Source organism: Peromyscus maniculatus, chromosome 15, assembly GCF_049852395.1.
Source record: "Peromyscus maniculatus bairdii isolate BWxNUB_F1_BW_parent chromosome 15, HU_Pman_BW_mat_3.1, whole genome shotgun sequence".
Lineage (NCBI taxonomy): Eukaryota > Metazoa > Chordata > Mammalia > Rodentia > Cricetidae > Peromyscus > Peromyscus maniculatus.
In genome coordinates, this window is record NC_134866.1 from 27,041,530 (window position 1) to 27,058,070 (window position 16,541).

General features: G+C 37.0%; 1 protein-coding gene across 9 annotated transcripts in view; it reads right to left on the reverse strand.

Annotated features, from left to right (window-relative positions):
- The window catches only part of Zfr (zinc finger RNA binding protein), a 65,979-nt gene that overhangs the window by 27,305 nt on the left and 22,133 nt on the right, over positions 1-16,541 (reverse strand). For 5 of the 9 annotated variants that reach the window (XR_013044691.1, XR_013044690.1, XM_076551738.1 and 2 more), the window contains 6 exons: positions 15,957-16,175; positions 9,405-9,652; positions 5,933-6,124; positions 5,152-5,443; positions 2,590-2,786; positions 599-718 (listed from right to left, as the gene is read on the reverse strand). Coding sequence is in view for 7 of the 9 variants with exons in the window: in XM_076551738.1 (XP_076407853.1) it covers positions 599-718; positions 2,590-2,786; positions 5,152-5,443; positions 5,933-6,124; positions 9,405-9,652; positions 15,957-16,175 (1,268 nt within the window). In the remaining 2 variants the exon portion in view is untranslated. The remainder of the gene's footprint in view (positions 1-598; positions 719-2,589; positions 2,787-5,151; positions 5,444-5,932; positions 6,125-9,404; positions 9,653-15,956; positions 16,176-16,541) is intronic. The other 4 variants (XM_076551740.1, XM_076551739.1, XM_076551742.1 and 1 more) reach the window with 2 other exon arrangements.

A 16,541-nucleotide genomic window follows, 5' to 3' on the forward strand; every position in this document is an offset into this window, starting at 1 on the left:
CCTAGTATAAAATAAATGAGATCTTCCAGCATTATCTCCAAATTAACTTTACCAACATAAAGAAGGTAGGTGAAGTGGTACTCTGTAGACTCCATGTGAAACAACTATCATTACATGACTTCTTGACTCAAGCAATGGATTCTAGTCTACTCCTGCCAATTACAACAACAATGAAGAACATGGTTATACTGTTATTGCTTAAGCATAACTAATAAAATAAATACCAGGTTCTATCAAAGGGAATGGATCATTAGGACATGCTAATTTTAGAATAAGAGATCATATACTAGGTGAGTTGTTTAGATGCTTTATTTTGCATACAGAATGCTCTAGTTGATTTACAGAAGGACAACTAAGGGCTGGAGAGACAACTAGCTCAGAGGCTAAGAGCACTGGATGCTCTTCCAGAAGACCTTGGTTTGATTCCCAGTCTGTAACTCCAGTTCCAAGAGATCCAATGCCTTCTTCTGGCCTCTCTGGCAACAGGCAAACATGTGATACACAGACACACATGCATGCAAAGCACCCATACACAATAAAAATGTATGTTAAAAAAAAATCTTGAAAGAACAATAGTTGAGTAGTTACATTTACTTACTTTATACTGAAGTCTATGTCTTCGTCCTTTTAAATGCATCTCTTTAGCATTGGGGTCATTAAAGCTGCATTCACATAATTTACAATGGAAGCGAATGACTTTTCCTTCATCATTTCGTACCTTGGTATGGAAAAATAGAATCTCTGATCAAATTGGGAGCAAGCAGAATTTGAAATGGGGTAAAAACAAACAGAAACATCTATAATTTCCACTTCTCTATTTTCAATGTATTTATATTGCTTTTCAAGACAGAGTCTCAAGAAGCCAAGAATGGCCTTAAACTCCTGATCCCCTGCCTTCCCAATATTGGTGTGCACCACTATGCTGGTCTAATTTTCAAATTTATTTTATTTTATTTATTTATTTTTTTTAAAGATTTATTCATTTATTATGTATACAGCATGTTTGCCTGCAGGCCAGAAGAGGGCGCCAGATCTCATTACAGATGGTTGTGAGCCACCATGTGGTTGCTGGGAATTGAACTCAGGACCTCTGGAAGAGCAGTCGGTGCTCTTAACCGCTGAGCCATCTCTCCAGTCCCCTTCAAATTTATTTTTAATCTCAACATCAAGACAGAGTCTCACTACTGTATCCTTAGCTGGCCTGGAATTCTCTATCTGACCTTGAACTCACAGAGATCCACCAGTCTCTGTCTCCTGACTGCCCAGGCCTAATTTAAAAAAAAAAAAAAAAAAAAAGAAATTGGGACTGGGATGAGTACTGGTATATATTTGCCTTTGTAAAGTATTTTTTACTTCAATATCTGTCTATATATAAGCATTTAGATTTACTTTTAAAATATTTCTATTAATTCTTTGACTATTTCATATATTAGTATAATATATTCTGATCATATCCCATCCACTGTTATTCATTCCCATCTTTACCAACACCCCCCACCCCAGAAGTTTCTTTCCTAAGTTCATGTCTTCTGGTTTGTTTTGTGATTTGCCAGATTTCACTAGACCACCTGCACAGGCACATGTTGACCCTTCACTTCTTTCTACCAGTCAGCAAATGCCAACCAATCTACACGGAGTGACATGGCTCCAGGAGGACCTGCACCACCCATGACTGAATGTTTACTGCCTCCATTTTAAGCTGATCCTGTATGGGTCAACCAAGCTTTTCTAGTTAGCTAGACGCCATAAATTCACAATAGTTACTGACCACCCGCTTCTTGGAAATGAGGATGATTTAAAAGCCCAATTTTACTATACAACTTCTCAAAGCTCAAGACTTTGATGCATATGAAAAGTCAAGATGCAATTTTTTTTCTAACTGCACAATGAAAAAAAACAGACAAATTGTGCTATTAAGGCTGGATTTGAATCACAAAATCTAAAGATTAGATTTAATTAACCCAAGCCATTAAAAATAAAGGTGTCTGAGAACAAAATTTAAAAGGTAATCAGATCTTACCCTTATAAGAGAGATAATCAGTCATTTATAAATTACTTATAAGTTAAAGATCCTAGCTGTTTATCTTATAAACAAAGAGTCAATATATTATGTAATCTCTTTTGATAGAAAAATAGACTAAGGAATAAATAGTTACAAAATCCTACATGTCATTCACTCAATTTTACCTAATTGTCACACCTTTATTGGGCAAACATCCTAATTTTATAAACATATTCCAGAGCTTGGAAACTTATATATGCTTTCCAAAAGAGTGAAACCAAACTGTAGTGTTACACTATACCACTATATGATCTTTCTGTTAATAGCAACTACTTATTCAGGCCTGTATGTTCTTTTGCTCCTCCATTTACCCTACTCACTTGACCTACAAACAGGAATTGGTCTAATCACCTCAAGACAGCAAATGAATGATACCCATTAGATCAGCAGCCTTAATTTTATAAGTAACTGAAATCTAAACTACAACTGGGTACAGTGTGATTTTACATATAAATTGTGCTTGCAATGGAGTGACACATTTTTTTCTTTTGCCCAATTTCAGAGCAATGGTTTTCTCCAATCAATACCTCTTCCACATAGTCATGTCCCACTGGTTGAACATCACTCTGCAAAGCAGCAAGGGACGCAGGTGTGACAGGCTCGGATACTGCATCTTGCTTTACTTCTGGAATCGGCACAGCAGAGGCAGCAGGAGTACTTTTAACACACTCAGTTCCTTTTAAGTCTTCAGTTTTATTTCCCGTTGACTGTAGCTTATTACCACCTAAAAAAGCAAAAAAAAAAATTTTAGTAATTTTATTTTTATATAAATGTAAACCTATTAGGATGAAAACAAAGTTATCTTTACTACAACTGGATAAACTTTATGCAGAATAGATTAGAATTTTTAAAAAAACTGTATATATTACATTGCTTTCTGTATCCCATTAATGAACCACACTTCAAAATTTTTCCCTTTTCCATCTCAAAACATACAACATATCCATAAACCCTATCTTGGTTCTAACATTACGATCCAAATTGAACAGAAGGAACCTGAAAAAGAAAAGGATTAAATATAATTCATGTTTGTAGTGAGTTCCCTAAACTATTAATAAGAAAAAGTATTTACCTACCCCCCCATAGCAGTTTTTCTTTTTATTTGCTTTTTTTTCCCTTCTTATCTCTGAGATGGGGGTTCTCAGGCTGTAGACAAGCCAGATCTGGAATTAACTATGTAGGCCAGGTTGGCCTAAATATTCTGGTATTTTTCTCTCTACCTCCCTAGTGCAGGAAATATAGACGTGTGTCACCATAGAGGGTTTTATGTGGGGCTAGGGATTGAACCCAGGGCTTTGTGCATAACAGGTTCAGCCCATGTGGACCATAACCACATGTTACGAGGAAAACCTGAAGAAGTAAATTCTCTCCTACCACATGGGAACCAGGGATTGAACTGGAGTCATCAGACTTGGCAAGTGCCTTATATCCACCATATTCTTTCCAGCTGAGGGCTGTTTTTATTCTAAACTGTGAATAATCTCAAAATAGAAAAGAAAACTACAAATCACTGCTTTCACTTTAACCAATAAAATTCAACACTTTACTCAAGACAATAACATACTGTCAATGATCTACTCTTAAACCTCTTTCAAATTTATTTTAAGATCTACAGAAAGAATAAGACAATTATGCAAATATAGGAAACTATCAGAGAACAACTTCAGCAAACTTTTATTAAAAAGTATAAGATAATGTAACTGTGATTGAGCTGCTCAAAATTTAAAGGAAGAGATAAGTATTTATAATATCCTGTGCTAATAGGAACTAAATTTTGTAGGAATGAAGCAAAGCAGAACAGAGTCACAAGCCTTTACTATGTCCAGTTAGAATTGATTTCACAAAGGGTCTATCATTTGAACTGGGTTTTGAGAGAAGATTAATGAGAATGAGACGGCCAAGAAGACAGCAGAGAATAATATCTAATCAGAAAGTACAGCATGTATAAGAGTGTAGCAACATGGACTTCAAGACTATAGTAAACTGAAGAAAGCCAGTAATTTATTATCAACTACTCCTCCAGGTAAAGGTGACATGAAGTTAAGGTAGAAGTCAGTTATGAAGGCTTTTAAATAACACTAGTCATAGACTACATCTAAAGGCCAATGAAGATTTTTAAAAGAGATCACAGAGTTGGTACGTGTTTTCAAAAAATGACTAACAAGAACACAGAGATTATGATGAAGAGCCTAAACTGAGCTCTAAGAAAGACACTAAATGCCTAAAAAACAAGCCCTAACAACAAAAAGCCTTTCTACCATATAAACACTGCATAGATGCTAGGGAAATAGCAGGAAGCAATTAATAAGAAGAAATGTTAGTGAAGCTTTTCCTTAAAAAAAGAAAGTCAGTCATTTGTATGAGTATTTTGTAATATTCTCTTGATGGAATACAATGGGAAGGGAATATTTTTTGGACAACCAGCTAGCAACCAAAATGATTCTCAAACTCAGGTGGGATTTTGAATTTGCCAGATTTTATAGTTGCATAAACTAGAATGCATAAAATCATCTAAGAATATGCTCCAGAGAGATGAGACGCAGAACCATAATCTTAGGAATAATGTCATTTAACAAACATATAGGTACAGAATCAGTAATCTATCCAAAGAAGGGTGGGTGGACATATATGCTGGATACTATGATGTACCTTAGGATTTACAGTATAGCAGTCAACATGCCAAGTTGAAGTTAAGGCAATGAGCAGGATGAAATTGAAAACTTACCACTGATTTTGGAAGGGGCTTTTTAAAAAATGTTTTGAAACAGTATTTTTCATATTAGCTTAAGCTGGCCTGGAACCAAACCCAGGCTGGCCTCAAATTCCTGGTAATCCTTCTGACTCAGCCTCCTGCTTGTCTCTATCTAAGTACTTAGGTACCCGGGGAGTCCTGAAATAGGTTCAGAAAAGGATAGCAGACTGTGGACTGACTAGCAAGTACAGAAGCAGAGAGAACAGAGGCTGCTCGGGAGTCCAGTGTTGCCTGGCACATATGAGACTCTGGGTTCAAAAGCCAGCAACACAATGGAGAAGAAAAACCACTCTGACAGAGTTAAAAGGAACACAAAGAATCAATCTTTAGTACTTGCCAACAAAGTTTATTTTGGGTGTAGATGTTTTCTTGGCAGCCATATTGGTAGGTACCGCTGACACTTTAGTGTTGGATGTGCTATTAAGAGACGAGTTTCCTGGAGTTGAAAGACCTTTCACTGAAGAAGTTGCAATTGATGACGTATTCAGAGTACAATTGCTTGCTCCAATACTTGAAGGAGAGGCAGTTGGCTTTGAAGCAGATACAGCTGTTGAAGAAGTAGCTTGGCTAACAACATTTGGTTCCGTTGAAGGAATAGGTTTACCAAGTTTTGTGTGTAATTTAACCACCTACAAAACAAAAAGCACACCTGTCAGGAAACTCAAATGTGTTGATTTTTTTTTTTAAGTTTGTCTGAGTGAGACTCTAAAATGAAAATAAAAAACTGTAATTTTCTTTGTTATTTTTACAATTATGGTTTTACAGATAAAACTCATTATTTTTAACATAATCTCTGTGAAGCAGATATGGGTCTGTAGTTTACTGATACAAGGACTTGCCTATAAGCAAATCAGTTTGTAGTTAAGCAAGACAAATGAATTAGTCCCAAACTGTGAAGTGGTTTAATTCAATTTAAAGGTCTCTAGTGTTTCTCTTTTAAGCAATGACTATTTGAGGTTACCTTGATGTATGTTAACATATAAGCAAGGTTTTTAATATACTCAAAGGTTTCAAAAATTCAAGTCATCTTTTTTCAAACCCCTGTTGAAAAAGTGAAAGTAAGTAGAGTAAGACATAAGGCTGTGTGTGTGGGTGGGAGGGGGGACCAAAACACCTACTTTCTGATGCTTAGCACCACGAATGTGGGCAGCATATGCATCTGCTCCTGTACAAGACACATCACAGAGCTCGCAACGTAGCTGATTTTGTGTCCCACGAGTTGAGTTGTTGCTGCTGCTGGTATTTTGAGAGGCTTTCAATGCGGCTTCTTTTTTTTTATGTTTCTGTCCTTCTAAGTGCTCTTTATAAGTCTGTTTTGAACAAAAAGTACAAATTTTCTTTCTATAACATTCTATTCAATTTTCAGACCTCTAACACTCATTTAAAAATGGGATCATAAACTGGGTGTAGTGGCACATGCCTTCAATCTTAGTACTCAGGAAGCAGAGCAGAACTGCATTGAGTTGAGGCCAACCTGGTCTACATGGTGAGTTCCAGGCCAGCCAGTTACATGGTGAGACCCTGTTCCAAAAAAACACCAACAAAAACAGACAGACCCCAAAAGCAACAACAAAAGCAGAATGTGGTAAATGTGTGGTGGTGCAGACCTGTAATCTAAGCACTCAGTAGGCTGAGGAAGAGGATCATTGAATTCAAGGCTATTCTGAATTATATAACAATATACTGTCTCCAAAAAGGGAGGGGTGAGGGGGGGGGTACGGGTAGGTAGGGGATGCAGGAAGAATGGATAAGAACTGCTATTTTAAAAGCACCAAAGAACATAAGAAATTCTGTACATATGATCTGTGGTTCTCTGTAGTTTATTTAATAAGAATACTTTGCTATTTGTGTACCAAGAACTGAATTCAGGGATTTAAGTGTGCCACTACTATTGAACTACACATCAAACCTCCTAAGAACAGATTTATTCTGTGTATAGATGCAGTCATGTGAATGGGTGTATGTGTGCTGGAAAGCACAACCAAGGTTTCTATTCCTCAAGAGGTTAGTGCAGTCTTTTTTGTAGACAAGGTTTCCCACTGAAACCATCCAGGGAGCCAGGGATCTGCCTATCACTGCTTTCTGAACAGTGGTATAAGCTCAGGTCACACCCAGTAAATTTTTTTTCACATTACTTCTGGGTATCAAACTTAAAGAGTTACATGCTTGCAAAGCCACTACTTTGCCAACTGAACTTCCCTATTCCTTACCCACTAGGATGAATTATGAAGCATTTCATGTATAGTTAGAATAGAACATAAACTGCCTGTAGTTTCAAGTACATGTATCTTTTAATGCTCATGTGTAACACTGGGCAAAAATACAATGGATAGCAGTCAATTCTACAAAAAAAAAAAAAAATCTGATTACATATCTAAAATGAGGGGGAAAACTGTATCTATATTATTAGGAGGAAAAAAACCTACTGCACAATAAAAAACATTCTTTATAAAAAGGTACATTTATAAACTTTAATTTTTAAATTCTGAATGTATTTTTACACTTAACCTTCATTAGAATCTATAGTTAAATATACTGCATAAGAACAAATAGTATGAATACATACATTTTAATACTCCCTAACTTGGGGTCAGCAATTCAGAAAACACCAAAAATTGAAAATATTTCAGAATTATGTATTAAAAACATAACTAGCCGGGCGGTGGTGGCGCACGCCTTTAATCCCAGCACTCGGGAGGCAGAGCCAGGCGGATCTCTGTGAGTTCGAGGCCAGCCTGGGCTACCAAGTGAGCTCCAGGAAAGGCGCAAAGCTACACAGAGAAACCCTGTCTCGAAAAACCAAAAAAAAAAAAAAAAAAAAAAAAAAAAAAAAAAAAAAAAAACATAACTAATCCAGTATATTAAAAAGTGTATATATAGGCCAAGCATAGTGGGGCACGCCTTTAATCCCAGCACTTGGGAGGCAGAAGCAGGCGGATCTCTGTGAGTTTGAGGACAGTCTGGGCTCCACAGTGAGTTTGAGGGGTGGGGTGGTACATAGTGAGGGCCTGTCTCTTAAAGAACGAAAACACTCCCACCCCCCAAACACAAAGCATATACTGGTGGAATAAAGCTAGAAAAAGAGAAATAATATGAAGAATCAAATTTGATCCACTCCCCCAAATAAGCTTTCTATATGCTAAGCTGCTGGTGTAAATATTTTTTTTTTAAATAATTAAAAAAAATCATTAATGCCTGATACTCTCGGAGGCAAGAACCCTCATATCCCCTGGAACTGTAGTTATGGATGAGTAGTTTTGTGAGCCAGTACATATGTGCTGGAAATCCAACCCAGGTCCTCTTCAAGATCAAGTGCTCTTTAACCATGGAGCTATCCCTCTAGCCAACACTTAATGTAAAATTTTATATAAAAACTTTTTTTTAAAAAAGATGAAACTCGTAATACAGGCCAGGTTGGCCTTGAATTTATAATCTTCCTACTTCTGCTGTACAAGGTGTTGGGATTACAGGTGTGTACACCCATACATGACAAAAATTGGACTCTCTCATAGTCAAAACAAGTAACGTTTAAGAAGGGATGAACTCATTAACAGACCCATGCTTGAAACACACATTTTAAGGTGTAGATGGTAGGATCATAACAAAAACAAACAAACAACAAAAGATAATAAAGGACTCACATTCTTCACAGGTTGATCTTTTTTAAAGCAAGTGGAGGGAGACAGGGCCTTTAACCCAGGCTGGCTTCATATAGACTACATAGCCAAAGATGACAATGAACTTCCATTCTCTTGCATCTACCTCTCAGTACTGGGATTACAGGTGTGCAGCAACTTCTGTGTCTGATTTATGTAGTTGTGGGGATTTGATTCTAGGGCCCAGTGCATAGGCAAGTACTTTACCAACTGAGCTCCATCCCCAGCCCAGAGTCATCTTCCCTCTACCTTTCTAACTTTCTATGTTCCCAGTCCCTCATGGACAAAGTCACAGATGTTATGGTCTAGAAAGCATGTACAAAACAGTCTCACCAGAAACACAATCCTTACAATTATAGGTTAATTTAATAAAAAAATCTTTGGAAGTTTTATATAAAAAGCAAAGGAGGCTTCCTAAAAAGAATGGGGTGGGGGGTGGGACCCAATTTCCTCATTTTTCATACATTTACAATCACTTTTACAGTTTTCCTGATTATCACTTCTGTGTGACAATACAAATAATTTCTAAAGAAATGTTTAGTGAAATACAGCCCTCTCTCAGTGTTTGCAGGAAATTGTTTACCAAAATCTAAGCATGCTCAAGTTCTTTAAATAAAATAGCAAAATTATTTGGACACAATCTATGTATTTTACCTGTATACATTAAGATCTCTAGATTATTTATAACACCTGCTGTAAATCCTACTGAATAGCTTTATTGTATGGTTTAGGAAATAATGGAAAGGACAAAGTGCAGGCATTCTACACTGATGCAGTCTTCCACATGCATATTTTTGATCTATGGGTGAATCACTGGATATAGAATACACAGATGTGAATGTGCTTTGTAGGCACAGGAGGAATTAGAACATCAACCCTACTCAACTATGAAAAATAACCACCGAGACTCATGGTAAATACACAATATAAGTACCTGTGGTCCAGCACAGCTGATCTTACAAACATCACAATAGTGAATCTGGGGTGGTTTGGGAGGCTGTTTTGGTTTCAGTTGTTTATTTTGGAATGGTGTTTTTTTAGTAAAGGTGGTCCCTGTCCAGGCAGCTGTTGCTGCTGCAGCAGCAGCTGCTGCTGCTGCTTGCTTCTGTTGCTGCTGCTGCTGTTGGTAGTAGGAAGACGCAGCTGAATATACGGCTGCTTCATAACCTGAATAAGATGTACCTTACAAATAAAACGAAACAAAGATTATGTTATATGATTATAAAAGGACAAGTTAAATGCCAATTATAAGTTTAAATTCAATAAATGTTGACCAAGTTAGATTTACACGTGCATATTTACAATATGTATATATCTTATTTCATAAAATCTCCCCCAATAAAACTTACCGGTCTTCTATACCAAGTCACTAAAGTATTTACTTGACACATAGCAGGTGTTATTAAGGTATAAGAAAAGTCTAAGATTTAGCCCTTCACTTAAAAGATTACTGCTCAACTGAATGTGTTTGACAGCTGTGTGGTTACAGAAACTACTGATCCTCTAAACACATTTTACAAAGTACTGAATTTGAAGAAGAATCTCAAGTAGGAAAAATTCAAAAGCACTCCATAAGGTAAGATTTTAGGGCTGGAGAGATGACTCAGCCCTTAAAGGCTAAGCTCACAACCAAAAATAAAGGAAGATTTGACAATTTAAGAGAATAACAGATAAAGAGAAAAAGATACATGGCACCAAGATTTTAAGTCCCAGTGATCAATTTATGGATTGTACAAATGATAAAAGCAAGAAACAAACAAAGCTAGTTTGGGAGGCAAGGTAATAAAGCTTACAAGATCACAGACCTAAGAACCAATAGGGTTCTTTCTTCAACAGCTTTTTATAAAAGCATCATGGTCTTTTCTGGTTTAATATATATAGTTAGTCAATTGAAACTGTTGGAAGTCCTTACTGAATAAACACTTGATACTAATGACTGACATACATAACACTGATGTTTAGTGACAATATAGGGTTTAAAATTTGTGAAGACTAAGTGTGAAGCTGTTTATTTTCTTGAACTCCAGTGCACTGCCTGTTCACCATACCCCGAGTTGGCTCCTTTAGTTCCTTGAAAGTAAGTAATAGGTAGGCAAGAAGCGAAGGAAGACCAAGATGGCAGAACAGCACAAAACTAAAGAGAACTGGGACTGGAATTACCACTCAGCAGTCGATGGCACAAGGCCATAGGTTCAATCCTCAGCCCAGAGATGGAATGGGGAATAGGGTAAGTGAAGAGAATGCATATGAATGTATAACTTTTTGTTCTGAAAGGCTAGTCAATTATAACCAAATGACTTCTGACCTACTGATTCCAACACATCTACACACACAGAAGAAAAGATGAATTGGAAGATGAGAGCTAAGATACATGAGTAACCAGAATCATAAGAATCTCAAAACTGACCAAGTTAACAAAGATAAAGAAATCAGGTAACTTTTTGAGTTAAACTCTTTTTGAATTTTTATGTCAAACTATCAGATTAAGATGTTTATAAAATTTTAAGATAGGAAAATGTGGTTGAAGACAAGAAAACACCCAAAAGAGGAAAAAGGCAGATATACCAGCGATGACTATATGATAAGAGAATTCTTGGTGTGACTGGTTTTAAGAAAACTTCTATAAGTCAATAAACTTTATTAGGAGTCCTATTAATATTAGCTTGTACTCAACAAACCAAAACAGAAATTCAAACCAAAACAAAAAACTCCAAAACTAACTTTAAATGAATGTTATCAAACAATATTAGCAAATGCTTTCAAATTTATAGACAGAACCACAGTTTAAATTTCACTGTAAAAAAAAACAACAACACAATAAGGCTAGTAAAATTGCTCAGAGGTTCAAAACATTTGCTGCTCGTGTCTGATGACCTGAGTTCAATCCCTGGAATCCACGTGGGAAGGGAGAACCACTCCTAAATGCTGTCTGGATTTCCACATGTAGCAAAAGTGTACCTGTGAATATCTGTAAGCGCACACATACACACACACAACCAAACCAAACCAAACCAAACCAAAAACAACCTGTCTGACTAAAACCAATAAAGTAGCTAGCAAGTATGATGATACATGCATGGAGTCTCATCTACTTAGGAAGCTGAATCAGGAATAACATTTGAGCCCTGGAGCTCAGGCCAGTCTGGGCAACACGACTAGAAACTAAACGGGGGAGAAGAACATATTATATCCTAAAAAAACAAAACCAGTAAAGCTATTTTTATATTATTATTAATTAAAAGAATGACTTTCACATAAAATCATCTTTAAAATCATAATGGAACCCAGGGCTTCACATTTGGTAGGTAGATCTTTTACACAGAAACTGTAAAAATGAAACTTAGTAGACTACATACATCTTTGGTGTGTTTACTTTTGAGAGTCCACTATATGGAAGGCAGTGTGCCAGACACTGAAGTTTTAAAAGATATCCATAAAGTAGGTATCACTACCCTTACTTTACAGATACACATGCATATACACAATTAAAAGAAATACATATATTTTTAAGCTTACAGCTTGGTGGCAAGCATCTTTACTCACTGAGCCATCTTGCTGGCCCATAAATTTTATTTTTTTGACTCACATCGCTACTATATAATATTTTAATATACCAAAGTGTATTTATGAGATATAGTGTGGCATTTCAGGTACAGGAGGAATATCTTCTAATGTTTAATATAACATAGCAGGATGACGATGGTTAATAACAATAGAACAAATATTTCAAGATAGCTAGCAGAGAGGTATTTGAATATTTGCACACAAAGGAATGGTGTTTGAGGTGAAGGTATGCATATCATCCTGATCAAGCATTACATACTGTACATGTGTTGAAACGCCATACTTTGCTTGTGTGTGAGTTAAGTGCATGTCAGTGCAAGTGCTGAGGAGACCAGAGGTGTTGAATCCTTGGGAGCTGGGGTTACAGGCTCTTGGTATCTACCTGACATGGGGACTGGGAACCTCATTTGGCTCCTCTGTAATAGTACAAACTCTAAACCACTAAGCCATCTCTCTAGCCCCTAAGCTGACAACTGGAGTTCGATCTCTGAGAAGCACATCTCCGAGAAGCACATGGTGGGAGAGAATCAACTCCCTCAAGATGTCCTTTCATATCCACATAGGTATACTGTGTGTTTGCTCTTCCCACTATATAAAATAAAGATTTTAAAACAGCGTAAAAACACTAGAAGTGCTGTATACACACACTTCAAAATACAGTATCATCCAGAGACTAAAATACAATGAAACGTTAAAAGTTTCTAAAGGACAGTCACATTTATAAGAAACCATAAGGATCCTTACTAAAATGGCTGCTTGCTGAATCTAGGGCAAGAAAATCTTAAGTGCTCAATGACTAATGTGGCAATGTCAAAAAGACTCAGAAATAAAAGGATCCCACTGGTCAAATTCATGAAAATAATGTCTCAAATGAGAGGAATCTATAGTGCTGGAGTGGAAGAAGGGGACTTCTTGGAGAAAAATATACTTAAGGGCCGGGCAGTGGTGGCGCACGCCTTTAATCCCAGCACTCAGGAGACAGAGGCAGGTGGATCTCTGTGAGTTCAAGGCCAGCCTGGTCTACAGAATGAGATCCAGGAAAGTCGCAAAGCTACACAGAGAAACCCTGTCTCGAAAAACCAAATATATATATATATATATTTAAGGATCAACATGTTAAAAACAACAAAAATTCCAACCACCACCAAAGAAATTTATTTACTTATACATTCAAAATATGACAACCTGCAGTTGGTAGCTGGACAACAGGCCCATAGATTACATAATTATAAGGAGAAAAGGTATTTTAGTAGTGGAGAACCAGTGATGGAATCATGGATTAGAAATCAAGAGGAGTTATTCATTTTATGTTCCTGATGTAACTGAACAGAAAGAACATTCGAAAGTAGTTTTTCTTTATTAACAAACAATACTGACACATGTCATGGCAGGTGCACTCACTTTCCCAAATGAAGGAATGTACAAAAAGAAAGAAAAGTAGAAATCAACACTGGGTTTTTGGTACATGCTTATAATCTCAGTAACTAGATGGACAAGGCAGGAAGATCACATGAATATAAAGCCTGCCTAATCTATACTCCAAATTCTAGGCTAGCATCAGGAGACGATATCTCAAAACCAAACCACCCAGATTGTTGGACAACAATTCAAAAATGAACTGTCCACATCAGAAGAAAATAAACAGATTATTTAACTGGAGAAGTATAATCACTAAGATCTTACTCTGCCTGCCAAACTCAATCATTTTAATTTTACATAAAAAAGTTGAAAAAAAAACCACCAAATTTAACCAGAATTTAGAATATGATAGTACATATATTTGATTTCCTTATTATTAAAATTGTGGCTCATTGGGTACATGTCAAAAAAAGCAGTTGATAAGAAAGTTGCCATCAGCCGGGAAGTGGTGGTACGTGCCTTTAATCCCAGCATGTGGGAGGCAGAGGTAGGAACATCTCTGAGTTCAAGGCCAGCCTGATATTCCAGGACAGTGAGGGCTACACAAAGAAACCCTGTCTTGAAAATCAAAAACAAAAAAGAAAGCTGTCATCCTTGGGGCTGGGGAGTTGTGGAGCCTACAGCCAAATCTGATAATCTGCGTTTGATCCCTGGGATTCACAAGGGGGAAGGAGAGCCAACTCCTGCAAGGTGTCTTCTGACTTGCACATATTCTCTCTCTTTCTCTCTCTCTCTCTCTCTCTCTCTCTCTCTCTCTCTCTCTCTCTCTCTCTCTCTCTCTCTCTCTCAAGCATTAATAAACTTCTTTAAAAAGTTGTTATTAAAGCATGTAATGTATAGTCAGGTAACCTGAGAGTTCTTGACACTGTGGCTATGTAAAAAGAGTATCTTTAGTCTTAGGAGTATTTTCTGAAGAACTTAGGGCAAAGTACCAGATTGCATGATTACATCTTACCAAACATAGGCAAGAGGGAAACTATGACCAAAGATAATGTAGACATTTAAAAGTATGTCCAATAATATTCTATTGCAATAATCCTGACTACAATTGTAATCAAGCAACCAACCAACCAAAGAAGCAGAGAAACTTAAGCAGAGTCCTATTTGAATAGAAGTATCAGTTTCTTGAAATTGAAGAGTCATTTCCTAAATAAGGAAAATCCTGACCACATCTTTACTCTTAATAAAAAATGATTCTCTACTCTAACTTCCTTCACCCACAATTTGGTCAGACTTCTCAGACAAGACCCTAAAAAGTTTTTGCACCCCGATAAGCCTCTCCATCCACGCAGCAATCCAAATCAGACCAAATTAGAAAAGGCCCCAGTTTAATGGGTAAAGCATTCCTGGGTGATTCTCCGGCCCCCCAGAGGAGAAGGGGACAAGAGACTGAAAAACCATGTCTGTTTTCTGGGGTGTAGTTTAAATACACTGCGGGAGTGGCCTAAAGCATGTCTGGGGGAGGACCTGAGGGACAGGGTCTGGGCAGAGAGGCGGGGCTTCCACCAGAACATGCCAGACTCTTTGGGTATATGGATGCCAGGGGCTAAGGCGGAGCTTCTACCAAAACAGACCCTTTCCTCATTCCAATTTGGTTCCACATGTTGCTAAGATAAAATAACCACCACATCAGTTACACAAGGCTTTGCACAAACACATCCACAGTTTCATCTCGAAATATCACGGGTTGCTCTTCTCAAACTATTTGCTTGCCTAGTTCCACTGTATTCTTAGAGTCAGAAATAAGAAATCTGAGAAAAACAAAGGTATCTTCTAAAATTCATTAACTAGGCTTCTGATACTCAGAATACAGCAAAGCAGCAAAAGGTTAAGAATTCAAACTGTCTATGTCACCTTAAAGCCTCCACAGAACATGATAGGGTATCAAGAATACAAGCAATACATATATTAGCAGTACAAAGTCAGGAGTCTACAAAAATACACATGCAGTTTTCATCCCTGCAAAATTAATTACTTAGTCAGAAATGAAGTCATTGTTATTTAAGACAGGTGTGTCATATAACCACAATTTCATGGATGTTTATAAAAAAGCTGCCAACATTTTCAGGGACTATTTATTTATGACAATAAATACGAAGAAATAGCTCACCAAGAACCAAAGAAACAATACACATCATTTGTCTACGGTTGTCTTCAAGTGTTAACCTTGTATTTTCAAATTCACTATCAGAAAACAATCCTGCAGTAGACTGTATGCTTGCTATCTCTTCCAACTGAAAAGCGAGGTCAACACATGACTAGCTTTCAAATTCCCCCAAAGGGCAGTATATTCTGCTTAGGGCTTCTACTACCACCATCATCAACAACAACACTGCTTTAATATGGACCTTTTGTCACATGAGGTGCAAATACTTATATTAACAACCATCAATTAATTCAATTCCTGCTACTACAAGTGAAATAATTCCAGAGAAAATCAGGACAGTGTCTAGTCAGTGCTTTGCAATTTCTTTACCATTTAAATACAGTTTGTCAGTCTTACCAGAATAAGTAACTGCTGTGGTACTGTAAGTAGCACTCTGAGTATAGGACGGCACCACAGTAGCCGCAGCTGCCACTGGTTGTACGGTGGAGGACACAGGATAAATGGAGAAAGTAGTGGTAGCTGGACTTGGTGTGGCTGGTTTTATGGCTGTCACTTGTCGAGCTTGCTGGGCTTGAGTATACTGTGTTGCACCTTGACTATAACCTGCTTTAGGAGCTAAAGCAAGAAAGACATCAGAAGAAGAGAAGTGTAACTCCAGTCACTGTAACAATATACTTAAAGAACTAAAAGCAATAGCAACCAGAAGTCCTAGCAATTTCTTCTGAGCAAATGATAGAGCTCTTACTACTAATATGAATAAAACATGTAAATTCATTTACTACCTGTCCCCAAATGTCTCTTCATTTCTGGCATGACAGCTCATCACAATTACAACCAGAACAGCTGTACCATTTATAAGTGACAGATTAAAAAGTTTCTGTATAACTTGTGGATATGTATTTAAATAAATCAGTCTACTTGAAAGGCTTAATGTTACAAACAGAACAAAGAGAGCTAAATTTGTATTTTAATTCATATTAA